The following is a 25,000-nucleotide window of genomic DNA, read 5'->3' as shown; positions in this document are numbered from 1 at the left end:
CTCCTGATGTACTGAGAGGTCGTTGATCTCCGTCAGACAGTGGAAGATGTTGATGCTTCTGTCAGGAGAGATACCTTTACTGTTCATCTCCTTCAGGTTGTTGATGACTCTCTGGATCATTTTCTGACTGTTGTCTCGCCGACCCAGCAGGCCTCCTAAGAGTCTCTGGTTGGACTCCAGAGAGAGGCCATGAAGGAAGCGAACAAACAGGTCCAGGTGACCATTTTTACTTTTCAGGGATTTCTCCATGGCACTCCTCAGGAAGACATCCAGGGATAAGTCATCACTTTCAGGAGTTAGAAATTCAGAAATCTTCTTTAAAAAAGTATTTCCAGATGAGTCTTTAAGGAAAGCCTTCACTACACCTGTGTTCCTGTTTGTCAAACAGTGGAACATGTAGACTGCAGCCAGGAACTCCTGAACGCTCAGATGAACAAAGCAGTAGACTGTTTTCTGGTGGATCACACACTCTGTTTTGAAGATCTCTGTACAAACTCCTGAGTACACCGAGGCCTCTGTGACATCCAGACCACAACGCTCCAGGTCTTCTTTATAGAACATGATGTTTCCATCCTCCAGATGTTCAAACGCCAGCCTCCCCAGCTTCAGAAGAACTTCCCCGTCGGCCTCCATCAGCTCTTGTGGACTTGTTTCACGTCCCTCATCATACTTGTTCTTCTTCCTCTTTGTCTGAACCAGCAGGAAGTGTGAGTACATGTCAGTCAGGGTCTTGGGCAGCTCTCCTCTCTGCTCTGTGCTCATCATGTGATCCAGAACTGTGGCAGTGATCCAGCAGAAGACCGGGATCAGACACATGATGTGGAGGCTCCTGGAAGTCTTGATGTGTGAGATGATTCTGCTGGACAGATCTTCATCATCACTGAAGCTCTTCCTGAAGTACTCCTCCTTCTGGGCGTCAGTGAAGCCTCGTACTTCTGTTACCCTGTCAACACATGAAGGAGGGATCTGATTGGCTGCTGCAGGTCGAGAAGTTATCCAGATGAGAGCTGAGGGGAGCAGATTCCCCTTGATGAGGTTTGTCAACAGTGTGTTTAACGGTGATTTCTTTGTGATATCAGAAACAACCTCACTGTATGTGAAGTCCAACGACGGTCTGCTTTCATCCAGGCCGTCAAAGATGAACAACAGTTTACAGACAGCGAGCGTCTCTGCTGTGACCTTCTGTAATGTTGGATGGAAAACACGGAGCAGCTCAAGAAGACTGTACTCCTTATCTCTGATCAAGTTCAGCTCCCTGAATGAAAGCAGGATCACCAGACTGAGGTCTTGGTTCTCTGAGCCCTCTGCCCAGTCCAGAGTGAACTTCTGCACTGAGAAGGTTTTTCCAACACCAGCGACGCCGTTTGTCAGAACCACTCTGATGGGTTTCTGTTGGTCGGGCTGAGCTTCTGTCTTTTGTTTCTGTTGGTCGGGTTGAGCTTCTGTCTTTTGGTTCTGTTGGTCGGGTTGAGCTTCTGTCTTTTGGTTCTGTTGGTCGGGTAAGGCTTTAAAGATGTCCTGACACTTGATTGGAGTCTCATGGAGGGTCTTCTTTTTAGAGTCTGTCTCAATCTGTCTCACCTCATGTTGGGTGTTCACCTCTTCACTCTGTCCCTCTGTGATGTAGAGCTCAGTGTAGATCCTGTTGAGGAGGGTTCTACTTCCTGTTTCATCACTTCCTTCAGTCACATGTTCACATCTCTTCCTCAGACTGATCTTAAGTTCATCTGTAACCTCCTGCAGACCTCTATCTGCTGAAAGAGAAGAAACATATCCTGAGACTGGATTTATAAAATGATCAAATACAGAATTTTTATTATTACACATTAAGCACACTGCATGACACAAAAACATCCCTGTAATAAATGTGTGCTGCTACAAGAGAAATAAAATATACTGAATATAAACTGACAGCAAGAATCAGATAAAATGTAAATGTTTCATTGAACTATATATCAATGAAAATACTAACTGCTTTGTCTTGTTTTTAGACACAATGACTTCAGTCTTACTTATTACAGTGCTGGACTTACTGGATATCTGCAGTCCTCCTCTTATTTTAGATCTTTCTCCACACTGGGGACAGGAGGACTCTCCTGATGAAGTAGACTGGTCCCAGTATGAGGTGAGACACTGTCTACAGAACCAGTGTCCACATCTGGTAGAAACTGGATCTCTCAGGAGGCCCTGACACAAAGCACAGCTGGACAGCTGCTCCTCCACAGAAACAGACCCCTTTGTTATTCTGTGGAGATAAGGGAAATCATAAAGCTGTGAAAACTGAGACTGACATTTAGAAACCAGTGGTGGACTGAATCAAATAAAGACACAAAAAGCAGTGTTTTAAAAAGGTGTGCCATGTCCTCCGCAGTGAGCATGTGCAGAAGTCTGTCTGTGTAACCATAGAGTCTACCATCTGAGTCCAATAACTGACCTACAAGTGTGATGTTATTTTCAACCAGTTTTCAAAAAACAGGGATTCATTTTTGTAGAGAATGTCCTTATTGTTCCAGATGTAATATCTGTGTGGAGAGAAGTTATGTTTCAAGATGAGAGACCAAGTCAAGAGTATCTGTTTATGGAAGTTGGATAGTTTGATTGGGATTTTACTGATATTATAGTTGCACAGTAATAAAATTCCAGGCCACCAACTTTAGAAAAAACATAATTAGGAATCATATTCCATAGAGATGTTGGGTTATTTAAAAAGGTCTCAGCCTGTTCACTTTGAATGTTAAGAGCTGTGAAGTCTAAAAAGTTCAAGCCCCCACATTGACTCCTGTTTATTGTCATGTTTTTTTTAACATAATGTATTTTGTTTTTCCACAGAAAGTTAAACAACATATAATCAAATCTGTTGGTTACATTTTAGTCAACATCCAAAGATAGAGCCGGATTAGTGAGTCTGGAAATGCCCTCAGCTTTTGAGAGCAAGGTCCTTCGTCTCAGAGATAAATCTCTTTGTAAACAAGAGTTTTATCAACGATGGGATTCAAATTTAAGGTGCACCTTATATTTTGCTCCTTGGTGATAACTACTCTCAGGTATGTGACCTGGTGATTCACTGGATTATTACAAATATGGGGAACATTACAATCTTTAACAGCCATGAGTTCAAATGTTTAATATTTAGGTTGAGACCTGAGACCTTTGAAAAGTTATTAATCAGCTTTATAGAGAGCTGCACACTGAGCATGTGCAGGAGCTGTGTCATGACCTGCACACTGAGCATGTGCAGGAGCTGTGTCATGACCTGCACACTGAGCATGTGCAGGAGCTGTGTCATGGCCTGCACACTGAGCATGTGCAGGAGCTGTGTCATGACCTGCACACTGAGCATGTGCAGGAGCTGTGTCATGACCTGCACACTGAGCATGTGCAGGAGCTGTGTCATGACCTGCACACTGAGCATGTGCAGGAGCTGTGTCATGACCTGCACACTGAGCATGTGCAGGAGCTGTGTCATGACCTGCACACTGAGCATGTGCAGGAGCTGTGTCATGACCTGCACACTGAGCATGTGCAGGAGCTGTGTCATGACCTGCACACTGAGCATGTGCAGGAGCTGTGTCATGACCTGCACACTGAGCATGTGCAGGAGCTGTGTCATGACCTGCACACTGAGCATGTGCAGGAGTTTAAAAAAAAAAACGTAAAATCCTAAATATAAGTTGCACCGGTATAAGACGCGCTGTGTTTTTGAAGGTCTCTCAGAGAGAAAATAAAGTTTACACTGTCTTCCTGCGTTACAGTTTTTATTGTGTTCAGCGAAGTCCAAAACCTGCAGTTACTGTTCAGCTCTGTCACCCTTTTAGTCTGTTTTCTCTTTGTGGAGTCTGCTCTCCTACCAGCTACAGTACGGTAGTCGAGCTCTCAGCCTGCAGGGAAAGTTGTGAAGCAGAGACCCCTAGCTTGTGATCTCTCTGCCCGACTCCACTTGTTTCTCTTTAACTTTAATAAAGGACTCTTTCAATCAAAAGAGCGTTCAACAAGGTTTATTTATGGAACAATATCCTACAGTTTTCTGTAAATTCATTATTATGACCTCTTGAGGGAAAAGTTTTGAAAAAGTAGCGCAGCCAGACTGGTCTGTGTCGCTGTCTTTCCCAGAACAGCGTGCACTCAGCTCTTAATACACTGAGGGCCTGATTTACTAAGGTCCCAAGTAAAGAGTACTAAACTGTGTGTTCAGTCCAAAAAAATTGCACGTTTGGTGAGTGTGTGATTTTCGGGTGATCGACTCAGAAAGTTTGCGTGAATGACACCAGGTGCAAACCTTGTGGAGGCGGTACTATTTAAGTTAGGCTTTTGTGTGTTCTACTGGTTTACGTCACGGAGAGTTTGGACGGAAAGCAGGACGATTGCAAGCGCAAAATAGGTATCAGTGGAAGAGGTAAATGAACGTACAGTATTTTTGAGTTATAGCAGATAAAACTGAATATTTCAAAAATAAAATTTGGTTTATAAGAAATCCTGGGCATTAAACAGGGCCTCTCTTTTCTTCATCTTTTGAAGATGAATTGTCATACATTGTGCAGGAGGTGTGAGCTGTGTCCTCTGTGGCGCTCAGGCGCGACACTCGGCACATTGTTGAGCACCAGACAGCTGGCCAGCGCTGTGTCTGATCGGACAGAAAGGCTCTGGAAAGAGGTATCGAAGACGGGGGTACAAGCAGTGGTGAGGTCCCCCCATCCAAGCGTAGCAGCAGCGGGCTGTAGAGGGAGGAGACGAGCGCACTATGGAGAGGAACGCACGAGCTGGGGGAGAGACGCACAGCCCGAGAAAAAAGAAATCCCAAGTTTAAAATAAAATGTTGGTGAGAAGAGGGAAACAGGAAGAAATAAATGTCAATGTTGAAATTCTTTAGAATGCAGAGGCTGTGGATGTTCAGTTTTGTTTAAATAGGCAACAATATAGTTTAATCATGGTGTTTCCTGCTGTCATTCCAAACATATTAACATGTGTGGAGAATAACGTGATCTGTATGCCTTCTTTGATTGAGCCTATGTCTCCTCCTAACTTCAATAACAGCAGTCTGTTGTGTGTAACACTGGTCTCCTGGGTTAGCACGTTCTTTTCAAAGGTGTTAAATTCAGACACCGTCACAATCACCTCAGTTTTTGTCAGGCTTGGTAAATCACAATGTGTGTACTAACTTAACTTATTTGCATTTTCTCCTTTCTAGGGCAGAAACGCCCCATATTGAATATTCATTAAGTCAAACGTACTAAATGGACAATGCGTGTTTTGCTCATATGAAAGATTCAGTCCTCACAGCGCTCCGTTAGTAGATCAGTTAACACATTTTTTGCGGGTGGTATCAAGTTTGCACACGTTTTAAGACACACAAACCTTTAGTAAATCAGGCCCAATGAATGAGGATGGTTTTTTTATCACGTCCGGTCGCACACAGTGATGGTGACTTCTGTGTCAACATTTTATACTGCTATATTAGTTGCACCTTTGTATAAGACCCAGACAACTTTTAAAATGAAAAAAAAAACAGGTTTTAAAAGTGCATCTTACACCGGATGTTACTGTACTTCAGTAAAAAAAAAAGATCTCATTGTGTAGTCATGTTAAAAAAATAAAAAAAGACAAACAAAGAGTGGACACAACAGAAAAAATGATTGAAAGAAAACGATCACAGCAGATCTCACTAAACTTCAGGATCAGTTTAAAAGACTTCTTCCTGCAGAATCACAGAGAAGACGACTAGATACACAACCAAAGAGTCAATACTGAAATCATATTATCTTATCTATAAACATATAATACATATATATAATCCTTAGTATGTTGTTATGAGTTCAGTGACTTTCTCTGTATGATCACTGTGTGCAGGTTGATGATTAAAAACAAGAAAATCAACACATTCTGGTGTTCAGGACTCTTTTTTTAGCTTTACAGTTTGGTGATTAAAAAAAGTTCTCTTACTGTGGATCTGAGGGTCCTGGTTCATTACTGAAGTTTAGAGGACGATGTTTAGACCGGTCACTCTTCATAGAGAGACAGCTGGACAGAGGAGACTCTGCTCTGTCCTCCTCTTTGTCTTCTCGATCACTCATCTTCTGATCTCCAGATTGATCAGAGGACAATAAAAGACTTTCATGCAGGTAAAACAACCTGAGGACAAAATAACAAACAGGTGAGACACAAGCAGGAAAAATGTGAAAGACAGAAATGGTCAAGTGTCCACATCTCATTACCTGATGTGATCCTTCATTTGATTTTCTCTTCCTTCCTGTCTGCCTAAGTACCTGATGCAGCACCTCAGTGCACTTTGTTTTGATCCTAACATGATTTGTCCGTCTGATCTGCCCTGAATAATGCCAATAACAAGACATTGAGTCTTAAACTTTAAACATTAAACTAACATGTTAGTATTTAACAGCAACCATGACCTTTAGGACATTTGTACAACTAGAAGTGTATAAAACAGGGTTGGAAATCAGCACTCGTCACATACGGGTGTCTTTTTGCAGTGGCGGGTGAATTTGCTCAACCTACCGACCACAGTGGCAGAGCGAGGGTCACAATGGTGCTCTATATGCTGGAATGGCTTTGCTTGGTGTAACATGATTAACAGAGCACAGACTAGCATCTCTTTAACAGCGGGTCAACCAGCTTCAGGTGTGTTTAAACTGACGCCTCGCTGTCTGAAGTCCAACATGATAAAAAGAAGCGCGCTGTGGCGTTGATTTGGGCTCAAAGGAGCAGCTGTAAATACTATAACTTCAGACATTTGTCTTGGGCTCAAAGTGCTGCACACATTCAGCGGCCTCACAGTAGAATCCATAAAAACAATAGAAAAACACATCGACATGTCAACAGAAAAGTACAGACCCATGTATAAAACACAACATATATTGCACATTACCCATATAGAGAAAAAGATATCAAAATATAAAAGCATGTAAGAACATCATGACGCCATGATGTTTCTGCTGTAAATGTCCAATGATGAAATGGTGAAACAGACAGTGGCTTATCTTAGAATTTATTGGGCCGAGGTCAGATAACAGCAACAGAACACAAATGGCTGACAAACTTTTCATGTTAACGGTCCTGTTATATTCTGTTAGCTGGTACAGCCTACAAATTCTTTTACCATTTGGGAAGACTTCTAAAAGGCTAGAGAGGTGACATTACCTTCACTTGAAACTGTCAGATATCTACATTCAAGTCATTTAAGCTCACAACATACACTCGGCTCCTCTCCAAAAATAGATCTGCTGCTATGAGAGTCTTACACAAACTGTTACATCCACACAGACCTAAACCAATGACCCTTAGATGGTCGACAGATTTAAAATGATATATCCACAAAATGATTCAAGTGAATGATTATGTGAAAATAAATACTAACAGGCACAACCCGTACAGCAGGCTTAGATTTAAAGTGAACAGAGATTACAGTACCATGCTGACATCCAGCTGAAATACAAAACTAATGTAGTTCAGCTTCCTGGGCGCTAAAACGCCCTCGGTGTCAGCTGTTTTTAGTCACTGCACTCAAACGCTATCAGTTGAAAGACGTTCAACTTTGAGAACAACGCCACGCTGATCAATGTCACTTCTCCCTCACCGACCAATCAAACTCAAGAAGGGGCGGGACTTCTGATATCAGATTTGTCAATAAGAAAGCGATGGCGGAGGAGACGCTGGTCTGACTCGTCTTCTGGAGGGAACAGTTTGCAGGTGTAGAGCTGCTGCTGACATCAGGACATGACTCCTTTACATCGTCCTCATGTTTTCTTGGTGATATTTATTTGATTTAAAGAAAATATGAAACACATGGAGCTAAAACACACCTTACGGACATTACAGAGGGAAGCACAAGTTCACTTTTGTAATCTAGCAACAAGGAGCGCTGGTGAGAAGCGCTCTGAAACAAAGGTTGTGAACACGATATAACACGCATTCTATTTCAAGCTCTTCACACTAAAAGTTCCTGGTTTAAATAGGTTTTATTGTGAAGCAGCTACATTAGAAAATGGGATATTTTTCAACAGAAGCAGATGACTGTAACTCAGATGTTTGAAATACAAACGCAGAGGAAAGGAACCTGACAGATTCAGTTAGAAGCTCCAACGTCCTGAGGAGAAAACACACAGTGACTTAAAAATATCTTTCTAAATGAAACTCAGTTTCCAGCAGAAACCTTTATGACTGTGATGACTCTCCTCATATAAGCTCATATTCTTTTAAAACAATATATCCATTATCTTACCTCTCAGTCCAGGTTTCATTTCAGCTTCATCAGCTACCAGCTAGTGGTGGGCGATATAACGATCTTAGATCGTGAAGGATTTTAACGTGCTGACGATCTGCCAAAGCAGGGAGATCGTATAACCGGGGTTATGTGTTTATTCTCTCATGCTGCAGTTTATGCTGCGACACAGACGCGTCTCCCCCTCCCCCTCTTTTGCTCCGCAGCGGTGAAAACCAAACTTAAAGTAAAGTCCACAAAAACCTCTCCATATCATATTTCCACCGATATATTTCCAAACCGACACGGCGTGAGCAACAGTTAACTTCTCTGCATAGTGTGCACAGTTAAGTTTACATCTCGGAGAGCGAAACCGTTTAAGGAGCCGGAGAGACGTTAACAGTCTGCAGAGAGTCAGACAGAGAGGAGCTCAGACAGACAGTGAGGGGAGATATAACCCCGGTGTTTCAAATGTTGCTGTCGGTGTTTTCTGCTCTCTCTCAGTTTTTAAAAGTTACTTATCAAGCTTCTCCACCTGAAGCTCACCTGTTGTGATAACTGAACCTATAGGGATTACACTAAACGACGTTACAAAGCAGCAGGCAGGTGAGAGTGAGTAACCATGGTGACTGTCTGTCTGTCAATCAACAATGTCCCGCCCCCTCTATGAATTCAACTCTTCTGTCAGTAAAACTTACTTTGATCATGTGTCACAGAATGAACACATTCTGTATTATGTTTGATTATATATAAACTAAACTAAAGTTAGTCCAATGATGTCATAAAAACAACAAAGTCTGCAGAGCCTGTATGAAGCTCCAGCTGGAGGAACTCTGCAGGGCTAAAACAGAACAGAAACTTCAACAACTTGAAGTCTACATGTTTTTAAATGAATGCATCACTGTGTGAAAATGTTCCTGATGAACATAAAAAGAGGACACATAACTAAATCATCATTTCAAAGTGGTGAGGAAAACCTTCAAATTGTTCATAAATATTGATCAAATTGAGGGAAAGACATTTCTGTTGCTAAAGATGTTCTGGGTGAGAGACCTCCAGACCTCCTACAAAGATGTTTTTCAAATAGATTAAACTTGTCTGCTCAGTTTTTGTGCATTTAAAAACATCATACAGGTAAATAAGTTTGGTTGAACTGGTCAGCAACTTACAAATTAGTCTAAAGATCAGTATGAAAAAAATTGTGATAAAATTGTGATGGTGATTTTTCAAAAAAAAAAACGTGATATGATATTTTTCCCATATCGCCCACCTCTACTTTGAGGACATAGCCCAAAAATAATAAACTAAAACAAATGTTTTTCTGTAAATGAGTGAGACAAACAGCATGTCAGTATTTTATTTAATAGTTGATGGTCTATTTCTTGAATACTATAAGCCTTGATTATTATGTTACACGTCATTACATTGTGCTGCCAGTTAAAATAAAGTGGCAGGTAAGAAATGTAAGACTGGTACCCGCCAAGCACCAAATGCAGGTAGATTTTCCGTTTGGCAAGTTCATTTCCAGTGGTGTAGTTGAGGGTATACGCAGGTCAGGTGTATAGGTATACCCACTTATTTTTCAGTCTGCATAGGGTATCCTCACTTCCCTCTGATTCACACCATTTATTGATTGACATCATTCAGCAGTATGCAGCAAGTTTTGTTCCCAGGGTTGGTGAAGGGATGATCCTCCCTACTGCCTAAAAAGTGTAAGACTGGTAGATTTTAGAATCCACCAGTCACAGGGGCACGTAGGTGAAAAAGTTCATCACCAACCGTGGTATAAAACAAAGTCCTTCATGCCTGTAGGGTTAAAACCTTCTCATAAAACAGACCTCATTCAGTCACAACATTTTACTAGGTTGCAGTATTTTGTTGTGACTGCTTGAAGAGGTGGAGAAAATATTTCCTATTAAATGTAAAAGTGAGTCATTCTCTGGACTTCATTTAACGTGAGAGAAAACCATTAACGCTGACTTTGAGCTCAGACCGCAGGAGTCCTGACAAACAGGAAACAATACGAGAGAAACTCAAGAGTTAGGATTAAAGATCAGCCGAGGACAAAGTCCCAAAACATATCAGATAGCTTGGTGTAGTGTGAGAGTGTGTGTGTGTGTGAGTGTGTGTGTGAGAGTGTGTGTGTGTGTGTGTGTGTGTGAGTGAGAGTGTGTGTGTGTGAGAGTGTGTGTGTGTGTGTGTGTGTGTGTGTGTGTGTGTGTGTGTGTGTGAGTGAGAGTGTGTGTGTGTGTGAGAGTGTGTGTGTGTGTGAGTGTGTGTGTGTGTGTGTGTGTGTGTGTGTGTGTGAGTGTGTGTGTGTGTGTGTGTGTGTGTGTGTGTGTGAGTGAGAGTGTGTGTGTGTGTGAGAGTGTGTGTGTGTGTGAGTGTGTGTGTGTGTGTGTGTGTGTGTGTGTGTGTGTGAGTGAGAGTGTGTGTGTGTGTGTGTGTGTGTGTGTGTGTGTGTGTGTGAGTGAGAGTGTGTGTGTGTGTGAGAGTGTGTGTGTGTGTGTGTGTGTGTGTGTGTGTGTGTGTGTGTGTGTGTGTGTGTGAGTGAGAGTGTGTGTGTGTGTGTGTGTGTGTGTGTGTGTGTGTGTGTGTGTGAGAGTGTGTGTGAGAGTGTGTGTGTGTGTGTGTGTGTGTGTGAGTGAGAGTGTGTGTGTGTGTGTGTGTGTGTGTGTGTGTGTGTGTGAGTGAGAGTGTGTGTGTGTGAGAGTGTGTGTGAGTGTGTGTGTGTGTGTGTGTGTGTGTGTGTGTGTGTGTGTGTGTGTGTGTGAGTGAGAGTGTGTGTGTGTGAGAGTGTGTGTGAGAGTGTGTGTGTGTGAGAGTGTGTGTGTGTGTGTGTGTGTGTGTGTGTGTGTGTGTACACAAAATGTATTTTACTTGCCCCTCCCAAAGCTGAGAAAAGAGGAAGTAGTCCACATTCACAGAGCTGATCCTGCTCTGTATGTGATCAGTTTTAAAGTATTACTCAGCATGAACCTGCTTCATTAACTGATGAACCAGAGGTTTAAACAGTAAAGTCATAATAATGTTGAATTAAACTCACCCTGTCTCACACGTCTTTGTCCTTCTGCTCTGTCAACTCAAAATGGAGCCTAAGCTCTGACTCACAGAACACTTTCACTTTGGTTTCATGGAAACCCGTATGAGCTCAGAGTTTCTCCTCCCCTTCTTGTTATTCCCTGGAACTGAAACAGTGATGACTTTTGTTAGTTCAGGTTTCTTGGTGATCGTCTCCCTCTGCTGGAATCAAAGTAAAAAGCATTAATCCAAGCTAACTAGGTTTAGCAAACTAAACAAAGTGAGCTGGGATCATCTTCAGCAATAGTTGTGGTTTTCAGACCGTTAAAGACTTAGTTAATAACAATCAATGTCCTTCTTTTACCTCTTTGAATCTCATAACTTAGACCCTATGCTGCTTTGTTTTTGGGTTTGATCCCTTTGTTACTATGGCAACAATAATGCTCACTAAATCCCAGGGACAGTTTGGTTTGCGTAGGGAACATCAGCCCCACATGTATAACCAGTGGCAGATTTAGTTATTTGGGGGCCCTCTGCATCTGTTGGGCAAATGTGGTGTTTCTAAACAGATGGGTCGGGACCCAAAAGTGGGTCTCAGAACCTTTTTCAGTTGGAACCGAATGTTATTCACAAGTAAATAACAAATTGGAAAAGGTTGGATAGAATTATTATTTTTATATAAATTCTGCTAGTATAAAGCCCAGTGGTTCAGACCATTCACAACATGAGTTCTGATTTAAAAAAAGAACATAAGCAACATTAATAAAATGTCAAACATTATCAAAAGAAGAATAGAAGAAGTTAATCTAAGTGATTTAAACATTTATTTTGGCAAACATAATTTTATATTATTATCACATAAAGACTCAAATTCTACAGACACATTAAACCAAATGTTAACAAGTTTAGAACGACTAACAGATAAAAGTGAAACACATCCAGCAACAATCAGAGTTTTTAAACACACTTAAAATCTCAGAAGCACATTGTCGTCAATGACCGTGTTTAACGCACTATCACTCTTATAGGACCAGCTCGCTGCCCTTTTCTTGTTAAAACCATTTAGTGGTTATGTGTAATGAATGAACAGGTGAAAAGTGCGCGGAAAGTCAGGCGGGTTAATAGACCGACGGGAATGCAGTGATTTCACTCAGTCCGCCATCTTTACTGAAGACGCCGGTGTTTCGGTTTGAAGTGTGACCAATAAGAGGCGTCTTTCATTCAGCGCTCTGTGTGGTTATCTTTGTTTAGTTTTACATTAAATATATATCCAATAAGTATATTTTATCTTCCGTGTCTGATATCTGTTAACAACCACACATGCATATATAATATTTACAGTCTATGGATACTACTCGCTGCAGGACCCCTCTTGTTTATGTTGATGAGTTCAAGAGCACCAGTCAGAGTCGTAATAAAAGTGCTTCTACAGAGTTTTAAGTAAAAGTACAAAAAGTGACAAAGGTGAGACATTTGTCAGTTTGAGTCTATTACAAAGGTGTTTCCTGGTTTGTTTATAGATTAATGTGCTAGGCCCGAAGAACCTCAGAGAGACTTTTTCTAGTGATTTGACTGTCCTTAGTGACATCAGCCTGGCATCTAGCTCCACTGTTAGGAATCTAGGAGTTCTATTTGATCAAGATATGTCCTTTAGCTCTCACATCAGGCAAATTTCAAGAACAGCCTATTTTCACCTTCGTAATATATCCAAGATCAGGAATATCCTGTCACAAAATGATGCAGAAAAACTAGTTCATGCATTTGTTACCTCCAGGTTGGATTATTGTAATTCTCTTTTGTCAGGGTGCTCTGGTCAGTCTCTAAAGACTCTTCAACTGGTCCAGAACGCTGCAGCTCGTCTACTGACTAGAACTAGGAAAAGGGACCACATTACTCCTGTGTTGGCTTCTCTGCACTGGCTCCCTATACAGTCTAGAATAGAATTCAAGATCCTTCTTCTCACTTACAAAGCTCTAAATGGCCAGGCACCATCTTATCTTAAGGAGCTACTAGTGCCGTACTGCCCCTCGAGAACATTACGGTCCCAGAGTGCAGGCCTACTGGTGGTACCTACAGTCTCTAAGTGTACTATGGGAGGTAAAGCCTTCAGTTATCAGGCTCCTCTCCTCTGGAATCGTCTTTCAGCGGGGATAAATCTTATAGTTAGGGCTGGTGCTGGTGTAGACCAGCTCTTAGTTATGCTGCTATAGGCTTAGACTACTGGGGGAACTGGCACCTTGAGCTCCTCTCTCTCTCTCTCTCTCTCTCTCTCTCTCTGTGTATATACAGTACATCATATTACTGCATGTATCTATCTGTTAAGCTCAGTCACTAACCACCTACTTTCCTGGGAACTCTTGAGCTCTCTTAGGCTCCTGAAGATCGTTGGTTGACGGCCCGCCAGAACAGATTTCTGCCTTTTAATAAGACAGTTTTTTCTTACCACTGTAACTTTTGCTGCTTTGCTACAGTGCTCATGATGGATAGGCCGGGTCTTTGTAACATAACAATGAGTAAGGTCTTTTACCTGCTCTTTGTAACATAACAATGAGTAAGTCTTTTACCTGCTCTTTGTAACATAACAATGAGTAAGGTCTTTTTACCTGCTCTTTTGTAGTGTTAACAGACAATGAGTAAGGTATTTTACCTGCTTTTTCCTGTGTCTTGAGATAACACTTGTTATGAGTTAACGCTATACAAATAAAAATTGATTGACTGATTGATGATTACTGAAGCACCATGACTCTTGTTACTTTATTTGTAAAGGAGGAATAGTGACCATTTACCACATTACTAAATAACAGTATCACCTTTTTAAATGCTTTCTATAGTCTGATGTTGTTTATTGGTGATTACAGTTGATTGATTAGTTAATATTATCAGGAAAATGGAGGAACTACAGCATGTTGGGGCTCTTCAGGCAGCTGGTCATGAGGTTACAGACTTTGGAGGAATAAGGGAAGTTTTAAAATTCATTACATGCATATATCTTTAAATAAATAAAAGATAGGAAGAAGATGAGGGTGTGTGAAGGAGATCCAGCAGAAGTTCAAACTCCTGACTGAAATTCCTCTCTGACAAATCAAAGTATTCCAGTAAAGTCAAAGTAGGCCTATCTGTACTGAAGCTCCATGAAGGAGACTAATCAGACCTTTAAAGACTTTAACACTAACATGTGATCCATGTCACAGCTGTTTTATAGAAATATGATTATTATCTTTGCATGAACTTTCAGATTTCAACTCCATCACCGCCAACACCAGAACATTTGGAACAATCAGCAGAATCCAAACATTTGTACTCTTGTTTCAAATTATCCAATTTGTTTTTTATTGATCTTATCTGTAAGTTTTATTTCCCAACAGCAAGACTTAAATGTTTGGTAAACCTCTCGGGGGCTCAACGTCAAAACTGAGAAACATCCTGTTTAGTTGGTCAATCTATGTCATATTTACTTATATTCTGACACATTATAGACTAAATAATATCCTTACAACAGAAGACAGGTCTCAGTATGCTTGAATATAATCTATAAATAATATTAAACATTTGAATATTTCTTGAAGACGATTCAGAGCAGGACATGAACGTCCTCACTGATTATTATTATGTCCCTGAACGCAGCAGTCAGAGCCACCTACATGTGAAAACGTTGAGTAGTAATAATACATTACAGTTCCTGTTTTCAGTCTGCTCACTTGTCTGAAAAATAAAATTGATGGCGCCACCTGCTGGACAAACATTCAAAGCTTGATCCAAACAGCAGCCGAGCTCTTATCCAGCTGCTTCAAAGTGAGCAGCCTGATGACTCTGCTGGAGCCAGATTCACACGTAGCCCCGGCCGGGTCACACTCCTGTTCAGGTTTGATCTCTAAAGAGAGAGAAACTGGTCTGTAAGGCATTCAGATATAAACTACTGTAGGGTAGAGGTCACCGAGGGGCGGGCTGGAACAAAGAAAGATCAGTTGTAGTCTGTCTGTTGATGTCTCAGTATTTTTGCTGTCTTTCTTTTCTTATTGTATTTTGTCGTTGCTGTCCTGACCTTGTCTGTTTGTTTTTTCGGTGCCTTATTTGTCATGTATATGTCACCAGTTTGTCACGCTATTGCACCTCATTAAATGAATGAATGAATAAAAACCATTCCTGAGATAATCCACTGCTGGTACGGAGGTGCTCTCTGCCTCCTGTGTGTGAACAAAGAGTGTGTGTGTGTTTGAAGATACAAGTATATCCATCTCACATAGAACTGTGTTTGTCTTTGATTGAAATGGGGGCGGCAGTTGCGGTAGAGGGTCGCCGGTTCAAGTCCCTGGCCTGGTAGCTGGAGAGGTGCCAGTCCACTTCCTGAGCACTGCCCTTGAGCAAGGCACTGAACCCCAAAACTGCTCTGGAGCGCTCGCTGTGGGCCGCCCCCTCACTCTGAGACCTCTCCATTAATGCATGTCCACAGGATCCTGTTTGTTCATGTGTGTGTTCATGTTTATTAAACAGAGTGATTCATAAAGGATCAATTCAAAATGAAATATGAAACACACATTGTGAGTGTGTGTAGTTGTCAAACTGAAAGCAGACATCACAGCCGTTTTTACATCTGCACTCCTGAAAACATGGAAATCATTTGAGGAGGACTGCTCCTGACTGCAGACGCAGCACTGAGGGAATGCTACTTTCAACATCAGGCTACTTTTAGAAAATGACCAACCCTGCCTTTAAGCGTGATATTGATTTGAGGTCATATCGCCCCGCCCTGCTAACCAGGCTACCGGAGCAGCAGCAGCACGGCGCCATGCTTCCTCTCCTGAACACAGACAGAAGAGAGGGAGTTGTTTTGATACAGCTGATCATTCAAATATCTAAAAGAAGTGATCATTCAGATTGGGAAATGTACCAACCTTCCTTGTTTGTGTGACTTTCAAATAAAACACAGTCCTCTCAACCTCACACAGTCCATGTTTTCTTGAAGAATAATTCTCTCAGGTGTTCAGAGTTCAGGTGTGTAGCTCCAGACGCCGCTGCAGCTCAGGCCGTAGTTCTCCTCTCTCACACTGTCGGGCAGCTCAAACTGAGCCAGCGGCCTCAGGAGGCGTCGGATGGCGTGCTCCTCAAACTGAGCTCTTCCTGGATCTCCGATCAGGACTTTGGTGCCGTGGGTCTCCATGCAGCGGTTCAACCAGCTGTGCAGGCTGGTGGCGAGGGACTGGTCGTAGAACATGTCGCCCAGCAGGATCAGGTGGAAGGCGGCGGGCGGTGAACCCATGATGTTGTGGGTGAGACACACAGGAGGCTGCAGGCCGTTCAGCTCACTGTTCATGTGCGTCGCCACGGCTGCCACTGGAACACAAACAGGCGGGTTAACACGTCACAGGGTTAGGCTTCAAGGAATCATGGTGTTCATGTGTTTCTTTTAATCACAGCAGTCTATATACAGGGTTCACACTCTTTTCCAGGGATCATTTTCCAGGACTTTTCCAGGACATTTTCAGCCATGATGGAGCTGGTATGACAGTCCGTGATCGTGCCACGCCAATATTAAGTGTAGTCTTTAACAAGGTTAATCACACCCACTGTGAGCTACCGCTTCAACGGTTAAACATTTAATATCATGTTAAGGTCCATTTTTTACACTTAACAACGCAGTATTATATTTGAAGAGACAATGCTAGCAAACAAGAAACTTTCAATGGATTCTTGTTCCTCGTGTCCCTGGCTGTACCCCTGAGAAGTTTCAGCAGATTTTACTGGAGACTTTTTTAAATGATTAAAGTTGAATTCTGGTCAAATTGCATAGAGACGCTGATATTTTAGAACATTTTAATTCATTTTTCTAAAAAACAAGAAACTTTCAATGGAAAGGTCTTCTGGTTTCTGTTTGTAGTTCATTTAAAGTCCCCATGATACTGACAGCAGGCAGAACATTATCTGCACTGAGGACCACCTCCCACAGACGGGATTCTGACAATGATTTGTTTGTCTTAAGAACCAGATACATGCAGTAAAAAAGTCTGTTCTAGATAAAAACTCATTTACAGCCACAGATCTGCTCGACTCTGTCACAAAAGCTGATGATTGTTAGATTCCCTGCATTCCTGAAACGCATCAGAAACGATCGACCCGGCCTCCATGGAGGACAGACCTGACAAAGCTTCACTTTTCATTTCTTACAGATCTGCACAAGGATGCAGCCTCTAGTGGACACTCGAGGAACTGCAGGATTTTACACCTCAGCATCGGCTTCATTTTTAAAGACCGGAGGTTTCTGCTTAGTTTGACAAAGTGCAGTCTGAAAGCAAACCGAACCAAATGAAAAATGCAGCAATGTTGCAGCTCAATGATAAATGGATTGAGCTTGTAAAGCGCTTTTCTGGTCTTCTGAAGACTCAAAGCGCTTTTTACACCGCAGGTCACACACACATTCACACCCTGATGGTAGAGACTGCTGAGTAAAGAGACCATCAGAAATAACTAATCCCTTTCATAGACACACATACGCCACTGATGAAGCAGCGAGAGCAATTCAGGGTTCAGCGTCTTGCCCAAGGACACGTCGTAGATCTGGCTGCAGGAGCTCGGGATTGAACCCCCAAACCTTCGGGTTGAGAGACGACCGACTCTACCAACCGAGCCACAGCCGCCCCTGAATCGCCCAAAATTTCATACGTTAAAATGAAATAATGTTGAGCTCCATCACAGCTTTTTGACTTCTTGCGTCAACCATCTGAGACCTCAGCCAACCACACGAGAGAAAAACCTTCCACCCGTTGACGACATACAGCGAATGTTTTAATGTTCCTATCAAAATAAGAGCCTGAAAATGTGTCCATGCTGTGATGTCATGATGTGAGTAAATAACACAGTAGAGTAAGAGATGAATGAATGCTTACTAGGGTCGATGTCGTTAGCCACTACATGAGCGGCACCGCACAGAATGGCGGCGATGGCGGAGGCTCCGCAGCCGCTGCCCAGATCCAGAACGGTCTGACCCCGACACACTGCGGGGTGGTCCAGGAGAAACCTGAACACAGAGACAGAAACAAACAAAACAGCTGTTTAGGTTTGTGAAACCAACGAGACGCCAGAGTCACTTCCTGCTCCGTCCCACAGGTCGGAATCAAACCTACGGTCTCTGCACATTGTGGCCCTCGAGCTAACCACTAGGCCATCGCCACCCCTTTATCTTAATGTCTTTGTTGCATAATTTCAACGTATTGAAGCGACTGCTCAAACTAATCTTTAAATGACAGTGAGCCTTTGTCCCAGGCGTCTGATGTGTTAGAAGTCCTTCACTAAAAGGTGGCTAAGGTCCTGGACCTCCTGACAACACTAAAGATCTGCACTGAGCAGCCGCTGAAGTCCTGAAGTCAAACACTGGAGCTCAGAGAGTTTAGTGAGAACAATAGAGAAGACGAGGGAACCAGCTGAACAATTGACTCAGGACTTTTGCTTTTATATCGTTATTAAGACGTCTCCTACTGAGCCAAGACACATGCACATTTCAAAAAATAAATCAACCTGTAGTTGGTCCGAACTTCATGGTGTCACGTCCAACACGTCTTTATGACTTCATTCTCGGTTTGGGAGGCGTGGTCTCATTGGACAAATCATCATTATCATCTTATTTCATTAAAACTTCATTAAAGATAGAGTCGGTATCTTTTCAAAATAAAATACAGACTTCTCCTAAAGCTGCTCCATTGTCCCTTCTGGGCCTCCGTACATGTGTGCTGGTGACTGTGTCTGCAGAGACTCTGTCCTCTCACTGGATTTTACTGTTCTGCTTTGTTCTGGTTGACTCAGGATGTTTCTGGGCGGAGCTGGTGTGTTTTGTAGTGTCTCATCTGTATGCATGTACCTTATATTCTCTAATAATCAACATTTATGTCAAGTAGTCATGCTGCATAATCATATGTATCTCAGTAAACTGTATCTTAATAAACTGAAACTGCGCCTCAGGGTAAAAATGCATTTAGCAGAGCACACAGGAAGGAGCCCTCAGGGGAGGGTGAAAGAAAGTTCAGTACAGCAATACAGAAAGGTGAATCCTTAAAGTTACCAATAAAGATGAAGTTGAACAGATCAGATGGTGAAAAGAGGGCGTGAAGAAGCTTGTCCCCACGCCCCTGCAAAGCCATACATACTGTAATCTTTGTCTGTTTTAGTCTCTTCAGTTGAAGGGCTCACTGCTTTATGACTCCATGAATACAGCTTCCTGTGCTCATGTTCTTTGGCCTCCAGGTCCGGTCTCTGAAGAGGACTTTGCAAACTTTAAGGACTACAATTAAACCGTGAAGAAAAAAGAAAATAGATTCAGAACTTCAAAATGTTGCGGCTTCATTGTGTTCGGATGTAGGTTTAATCTGGGTCCAAATTTGATACAAAAAGTCACTACAGTTTCCTCCAGACAATGACAGCGCACAGGTGAGTGGAGGAGTGGATACAGTTCAGTGATTGGACGAGATTCAAACCGGCGAATATGACGGACGTGGACGTAGCAGCAAAGAAGAGAAAATATAATCAGAGTGAGGAGAAACACCACAATCATTGTTCATTTTAACTGCATTAAAGTTCATATTTTAACACCATATTTATCGACTTTAAAGGTCACATATTCTGCTAAACCCACTCCCCCATGTTCCTCTAACTCTAACATGTGTCTCTAGTCCGTCTACAAACCCCCCAATGATGAGAAAAGTCCATCCTCTCCGTCTTCTGCCTGCTCCACTTTTCAGAAAATGTGTGCTCAAACAGGCCGTTTGGAGATGTTCCCTTCATGACATCACAAAGGGCAGTAGCCCCTCCCCCAGGTGGGTGACACTCCCACAGCTAGGTGTTTGTTCTGCCCTCTGAGGCCGCGATCACACCGAGACGCGCCGCTGCAGACGCGGGCGCTCATAAATACATTTATTTCGTTTAGATTTCCAAGGTAATTCTAATTAGAGGAAACCATGGACCTAACTTCATATTACTTTACTGGAAATGTATTCAAGAAATGAGCAGCTATTTATCACCTGCTTCTCTGGAAATAGCAGAATATAATTACTCGGTGATCATTTTGTGGTGAATTGTGATTTCATTTCAAATAAATGATTTGATAATTGTCACCTACTTACCATGAAATTTGGGGGTAATTTCAAAGAAATTGGAAAAAACAGTTACTTACCAATTAGGACTTGCTTACAATTAAGATCGGGCATTATTTCAAAGAGGTTACGTGCTAATTTTCACTCAATTGTCATGAAATTCAGGGGTAATTTCAATGAAATCAAAAAAAAGTTTGTCTAATTATCACCTAATTACGACGAAATTTGCGGACCTGTAAAGTGTTACCTAGATTTTTGTACAATTCAAAGTGTACATATCATTTTCCAGTAACTTTGACATTTGTCGTTTGAATGATTTACAACGGGGATGTAAAGCAGCTGTGCACCAACAGCTGTTAGTGACGTCACTACTAAAGAGGTGAAAGGTGAATGAAACAGGTATATTAGAGATCTCACCGTGACAGCGCCTGTCCTCCGGGCCAGTAGATCGCCCAGTACGGGTCCTCGTAGGGCCACAGTTCGGGTCTCTCCGTCCAGAATCTGCAGCTGGGAGTGAACAGCCTCAGTCTGAGCTCCGGGGTGAGGCTCTGCTCTCCGACCACCTCCGTGTTTTCACCGATAAATCTGCGGCTGTGAGACACACACCTCCGTCTGAATGCTGTGAACGAGCCTTTAACACACCTGCTCCATCTAGAGGACTTAAAGAGTCCAAACATGACCAGTTAGCCACGGAGCTACTCGTCAGAGCCCTTCTTATGTCTCTGTCACCTTCTGTCGTTTTTTAACATCTTAAAACCCGATAAGAAATGAAAACACACAACTTTCTTCTTCGTTGGCTGGCATCCAAAAAGTTGCATTACTGCCATCTGCTGGATTTAATTATTACTCACATTCCTAAATCCTCCTCAATAAACCTGTTCTCAAGAGAGATTTAAACAAGCATCTTCGTCCTCTCCCTCTCTCCCCACACTCCAAAATACTCATTGTACATGATCTCCATATCTCTGTTCTATGTGTTCATAGAATTCACTAACTAAATCAACATTTCTTTTCCTTTCCTTTATCTTTAGTAACTCCAAGTCTACTTCAGCTGTCTCAAGCATCCACATTGGAACTGGTGGCCATAAAACAGCTGGACTGATATCCTTGTCATACACTCCCATATCTCTCGCCACTCTATCCCCTATCCATCCAAAACTGGACTTAATTGTTCTCTCTTTTTCCCAGCAATCCTTTAACACTGATTTTGTTGGGTGACTATCTCCATGTCCTCTCAAGTTCAGCCAATAATTAGCTAATAGCTGTTTCCTCCTTAAACATAGTGGCATCTCTCCTACTTCTACCTGAAGTGCACATATTGGAGATGATTTCACTGCCCCAACACATATCCTAAGAGCCTGTGCCTGAATCATTTCTAACTTTGCAAGTGTTGTCTTTGCTGCAGATCCATATACCACACTCCCATACTCAATCCTAGTTCTAATTAACGCCACATATATATATTTTAAGGCAGCAACATCAGCTCCCCAATCCATTCCTACAAGACATCTCATTACATTTATTACTTTTTTATAATAAAAAGAAAAGGAGCTTCATAACAACAGGAATGGAAGTGGAAGAGGTTGAATAAAAAAGGGAAATAAATAAATAGATAAATAAATAAAGAGATAAAATAAGGTTAGTAACTCTCGCGCTAAGTGACCCAGATAAATGATTAGTCTTTTCACTTAGTGGAAGTTACTAACAAAAGAACAAATGCTGCATGAGAGAAGGTGACAGGTCAGAGGAGAAAACACCAAGATGAAGTTTGATAATAAGTTCAGTGCAAAAAATAACAACGCATCACGGCACAAAAGCCAGAAGTATCTGCTCCACAATTTCACCCTTGAACATTTACAGCGTGGTCGGGGACACAGCTCTCTCTGGGGGATTAATCAAACAGTGACGCTCTCCCAACAGAACAAGCTGGACCAAACGGATCAGTGCGCTCTTTTGAACTTACTGCAGAGCGCACGCTTCACCAAATCATCTAATAATGCAAAACCAGCCATGATGTAACATTTCAAAGTAACGCCTGTCACAGACGACTTTTTAAGGTTTTCACACCAATTAGGCAACGGGTCTGTTTCAAACCACACAAAATCACTTATTTTGTGTTTTGAATTTAAAAAAACTGGAACATGCATCTAGGTTGAGATGGATTCTGGCGTGCTGTGACACTCGTGGTGCTTTTTATTTGTAGTTTCAATGTTCTACCTCTAGATTCTGTGTGTAAGCATGCTCAGAGCTGTGCTTATATTTACACACATTTCTAAGTAAAAGAACAAGTTGATAAATTCCACTCTTTGCGTGGGAATGTTCTTACACACTCATTACTCACAGATCCGTGCTCACACACTCTTGATAGATGAGCCCCCTGATTTTGTGCTTCAAACGTTCGTACACACGGTTTAAGCACATATCTGTTAGTGAATGAGGCCCATTATCTTTTGTTTCTCTGCAATCACGTTCAACTGGATGCCTCATTATAGAGAGCGTAATGCTGCAGCTCCTCCTGGTGGTGAACCTGTGTCAGTGCTATGTGAGTCCTTAAGACGTGATCATGTGAAAGCCTCCCCCAGTTTGAAGCAAAGAAATAAATCATTTTACAATCTTTAAAAATCAGATATATTTATACAATTTACTATATTTATTTAATACCACATTCTACTCTAATTCTGTGTAGAAGCAGCATGTTTGTGTGGACAATATCACACTGTGGAGCTGAATGAAATGTGAGTCTGTCTCAGAACACTTTCACTAACAGAGACCGCACCTTTACTGATTGAAATAAAGAGTAAGAGTCAGGTGAGGGGGGAGAAGGACAAATGTGTGGATCTTTGTGGAAAACAAAGTTTTACTTCAAATACAAGTGGAGAAGAAAATTACAGAGAGCAGACAGAGAAATAATCTCTTCAGATCGATCAGTCTGGGAGAAAACTGTGGAAACAGTGACACCTGCTGGCAGAAAGCAGTGATCGCAGCAACAGAACCTAAACATGAATTATTATTCAAATAAAACCCTCCACAGATTGAATTTCTTTCTATTTAAAATCCTGAGATAATAAAAACAGAAGGTTCAAACATCAAAGTGTAATAAACATCAGAAGTTAAAAATAAAGATAGTTTGATAACGTGTCCGTTGTTACCCTGACATGATGAATGAATATCAATGATTGAGTCTGCATGTTATTCAGCTCTTTTTATATCATCTCATGTTACATCAAATATTCAGGTGCTGACTCTGCACCTGGATCCAGACATCCTGTTTGTAGTTCTTTTAAAAACTCAGTGAAGCCTCCTCTTTGTTTTGATCCAACAAAGAGACGACTGATTTATTATCAGACGACCAACGACTCGTGGTTAAAAGCAGAACTTCACACTTTAACTTGCACAGGTGGAATCAACTTCTACTGTTATCTGTGAATATGAGTCAATGAATAACCTGCACCACTACACATGTCCACAGGGTGGCGCTGCAACAGAAACATTTATATCCAAATCAAAGAGTTCATCTTCGGTCGTTGAGTCATGAAGCAGTTTAAATTCAGAATATGAGAATAGAAAAATGTCCGAGGTCATGGTCCTGTGTGTGACGGTGGAGCTGCTCTGACGGTGATCTCAGAGCAGCTCAGACTGCAGCACTGAGAGTCATCTGCGCTGTGATTGGTCCGTCAGTCTCCCAGTAACACAGCCCAGTTAAAGACTCACCAACACACCAGCTGCTGCTTCCAGCTCTGTGATCAGCAGGATCCTCTCTTTAAGGACTCCACCTCCAGCTGTTGATATAAAAAGAGATAAATGAGAGATTAGACTCTGAGAGAGACTTCATGATTATTCTGATCATATAATATCATCGTTATCATGATTATTCTGATTATCAGTGATACAGAACATCCAGTATGAAGAGCAGCAGGGACTTCAGTCCTGCTCAGAAGTGAAGTGGGCGTGGAAAGTAGCACGCCACCTTTCAGCTCTCGTGGTCACTCGTGTTGGTGACTTCAAGCTTAAAGGGACAGGGAATCCTTGAAGGCATCATCATGTCAGAGACAGTTGAGTGATGTGTTTACTGAGAGTCCTTGAAGGCATCATCACGTCACAGACAGTTGAGTGATGTGTTTACCGAGAGTCCTTGAAGGCATCATCGCGTCACAGACAGTTGAGTGATGTGTTTACTGAGAGTCCTTGAAGGCATCATCGTGTCACAGACAGTTGAGTGATGTGTTTACTGTTGATTCATGTAAACTGTGTTTAAATCTAGCAGCAGCAGTTTCTGATTTTCTCTGCCTTTTGGGACAGAAATAACAGCAGACATTAAACACACCTTAAAGAGTTATTTCCACCTGGATGAACTGCAGTGTCTCACAGGTGTGCTGTGTGTAATCTGTCCCTGTGTGTGTTACGAGCCTTGTGGAAGAACAATGTGAACCTGTCTGTGTCTGTGCATCTCACCATCTTACTAATGGAGCCTTTAAATAGCGCTCGCGCCGCCATCTTGGTCAGAGTACCAAGCCCTGATGAAGACCTGTATGGCTGAAACATGTTGGCATGTTTTTATGAATCTGTAGCCCTGATGAATTAAAGGCTTTTTATGCTGAACCCTCTGAGTGCCTCAGACTTCTTCAAAAACATCTAAGTTGGATCCCCGCACGGAAGAGCAGCAGAGGAACTAATTACCAAAATAATTTAC

General features: G+C 42.0%; 3 protein-coding genes across 3 annotated transcripts in view; all 3 read right to left on the bottom strand.

Moving 5' to 3' along the window:
* LOC136179673 (NLR family CARD domain-containing protein 3-like) overlaps positions 1-16,184 on the bottom strand; it is a 130,071-nt gene extending 113,887 nt beyond the window's left edge. Inside the window, exons 1-4 of the mRNA XM_065956647.1 lie at positions 16,176-16,184; positions 15,997-16,031; positions 2,034-2,245; positions 1-1,754 (exon numbers count right to left, since the gene is read on the bottom strand). The exon at positions 1-1,754 is cut by the window's left edge and continues 185 nt beyond it. Of these exons, the coding sequence (XP_065812719.1) occupies positions 1-1,754; positions 2,034-2,245; positions 15,997-16,031; positions 16,176-16,184 (2,010 nt within the window). The remainder of the gene's footprint in view (positions 1,755-2,033; positions 2,246-15,996; positions 16,032-16,175) is intronic.
* Positions 15,304-20,987, bottom strand: LOC136179672 (electron transfer flavoprotein beta subunit lysine methyltransferase-like). Its single transcript, XM_065956646.1, has 3 exons — positions 20,728-20,987; positions 18,115-18,245; positions 15,304-16,564 (listed from the first exon to the last, which is right to left on the bottom strand). Exons 1-3 carry the CDS (start codon positions 20,985-20,987, stop codon positions 16,215-16,217), a joined length of 741 nt encoding a protein of 246 aa, XP_065812718.1. The 3' UTR covers positions 15,304-16,214.
* Positions 20,988-23,936: 2,949 nt separating this feature from the next.
* LOC136179613 (NLR family CARD domain-containing protein 3-like) overlaps positions 23,937-25,000 on the bottom strand; it is a 20,335-nt gene continuing 19,271 nt past the window's right edge. Inside the window, exon 9 of the mRNA XM_065956453.1 lies at positions 23,937-24,089. Within this exon, the coding sequence (XP_065812525.1) occupies positions 24,071-24,089 (19 nt within the window). The 3' untranslated portion in view covers positions 23,937-24,070. The remainder of the gene's footprint in view (positions 24,090-25,000) is intronic.

Source organism: Labrus bergylta, chromosome 7, assembly GCF_963930695.1.
Source record: "Labrus bergylta chromosome 7, fLabBer1.1, whole genome shotgun sequence".
Lineage (NCBI taxonomy): Eukaryota > Metazoa > Chordata > Actinopteri > Labriformes > Labridae > Labrus > Labrus bergylta.
The sequence above is the reverse complement of the archived record's forward strand: the minus strand, read 5'-3'. Positions and strand labels throughout refer to the sequence as shown.

Excerpts from the sequence above, each read along its gene's own strand:
- LOC136179672 (XM_065956646.1), bottom strand. The coding sequence starts at position 20,987 with ATGTTTGGACTCTTTAAGTCCTCTAGATGGAGCAGGTGTGTTAAAGGC. Across the intron at positions 18,246-20,727 it reads GGAGGACAGGCGCTGTCACG|GTTTCTCCTGGACCACCCCG; the intron begins GTGAGATCTCTA and ends CTCTGTGTTCAG. Across the intron at positions 16,565-18,114 it reads GGCTAACGACATCGACCCTA|TGGCAGCCGTGGCGACGCAC; the intron begins GTAAGCATTCAT and ends TTTGTGTTCCAG.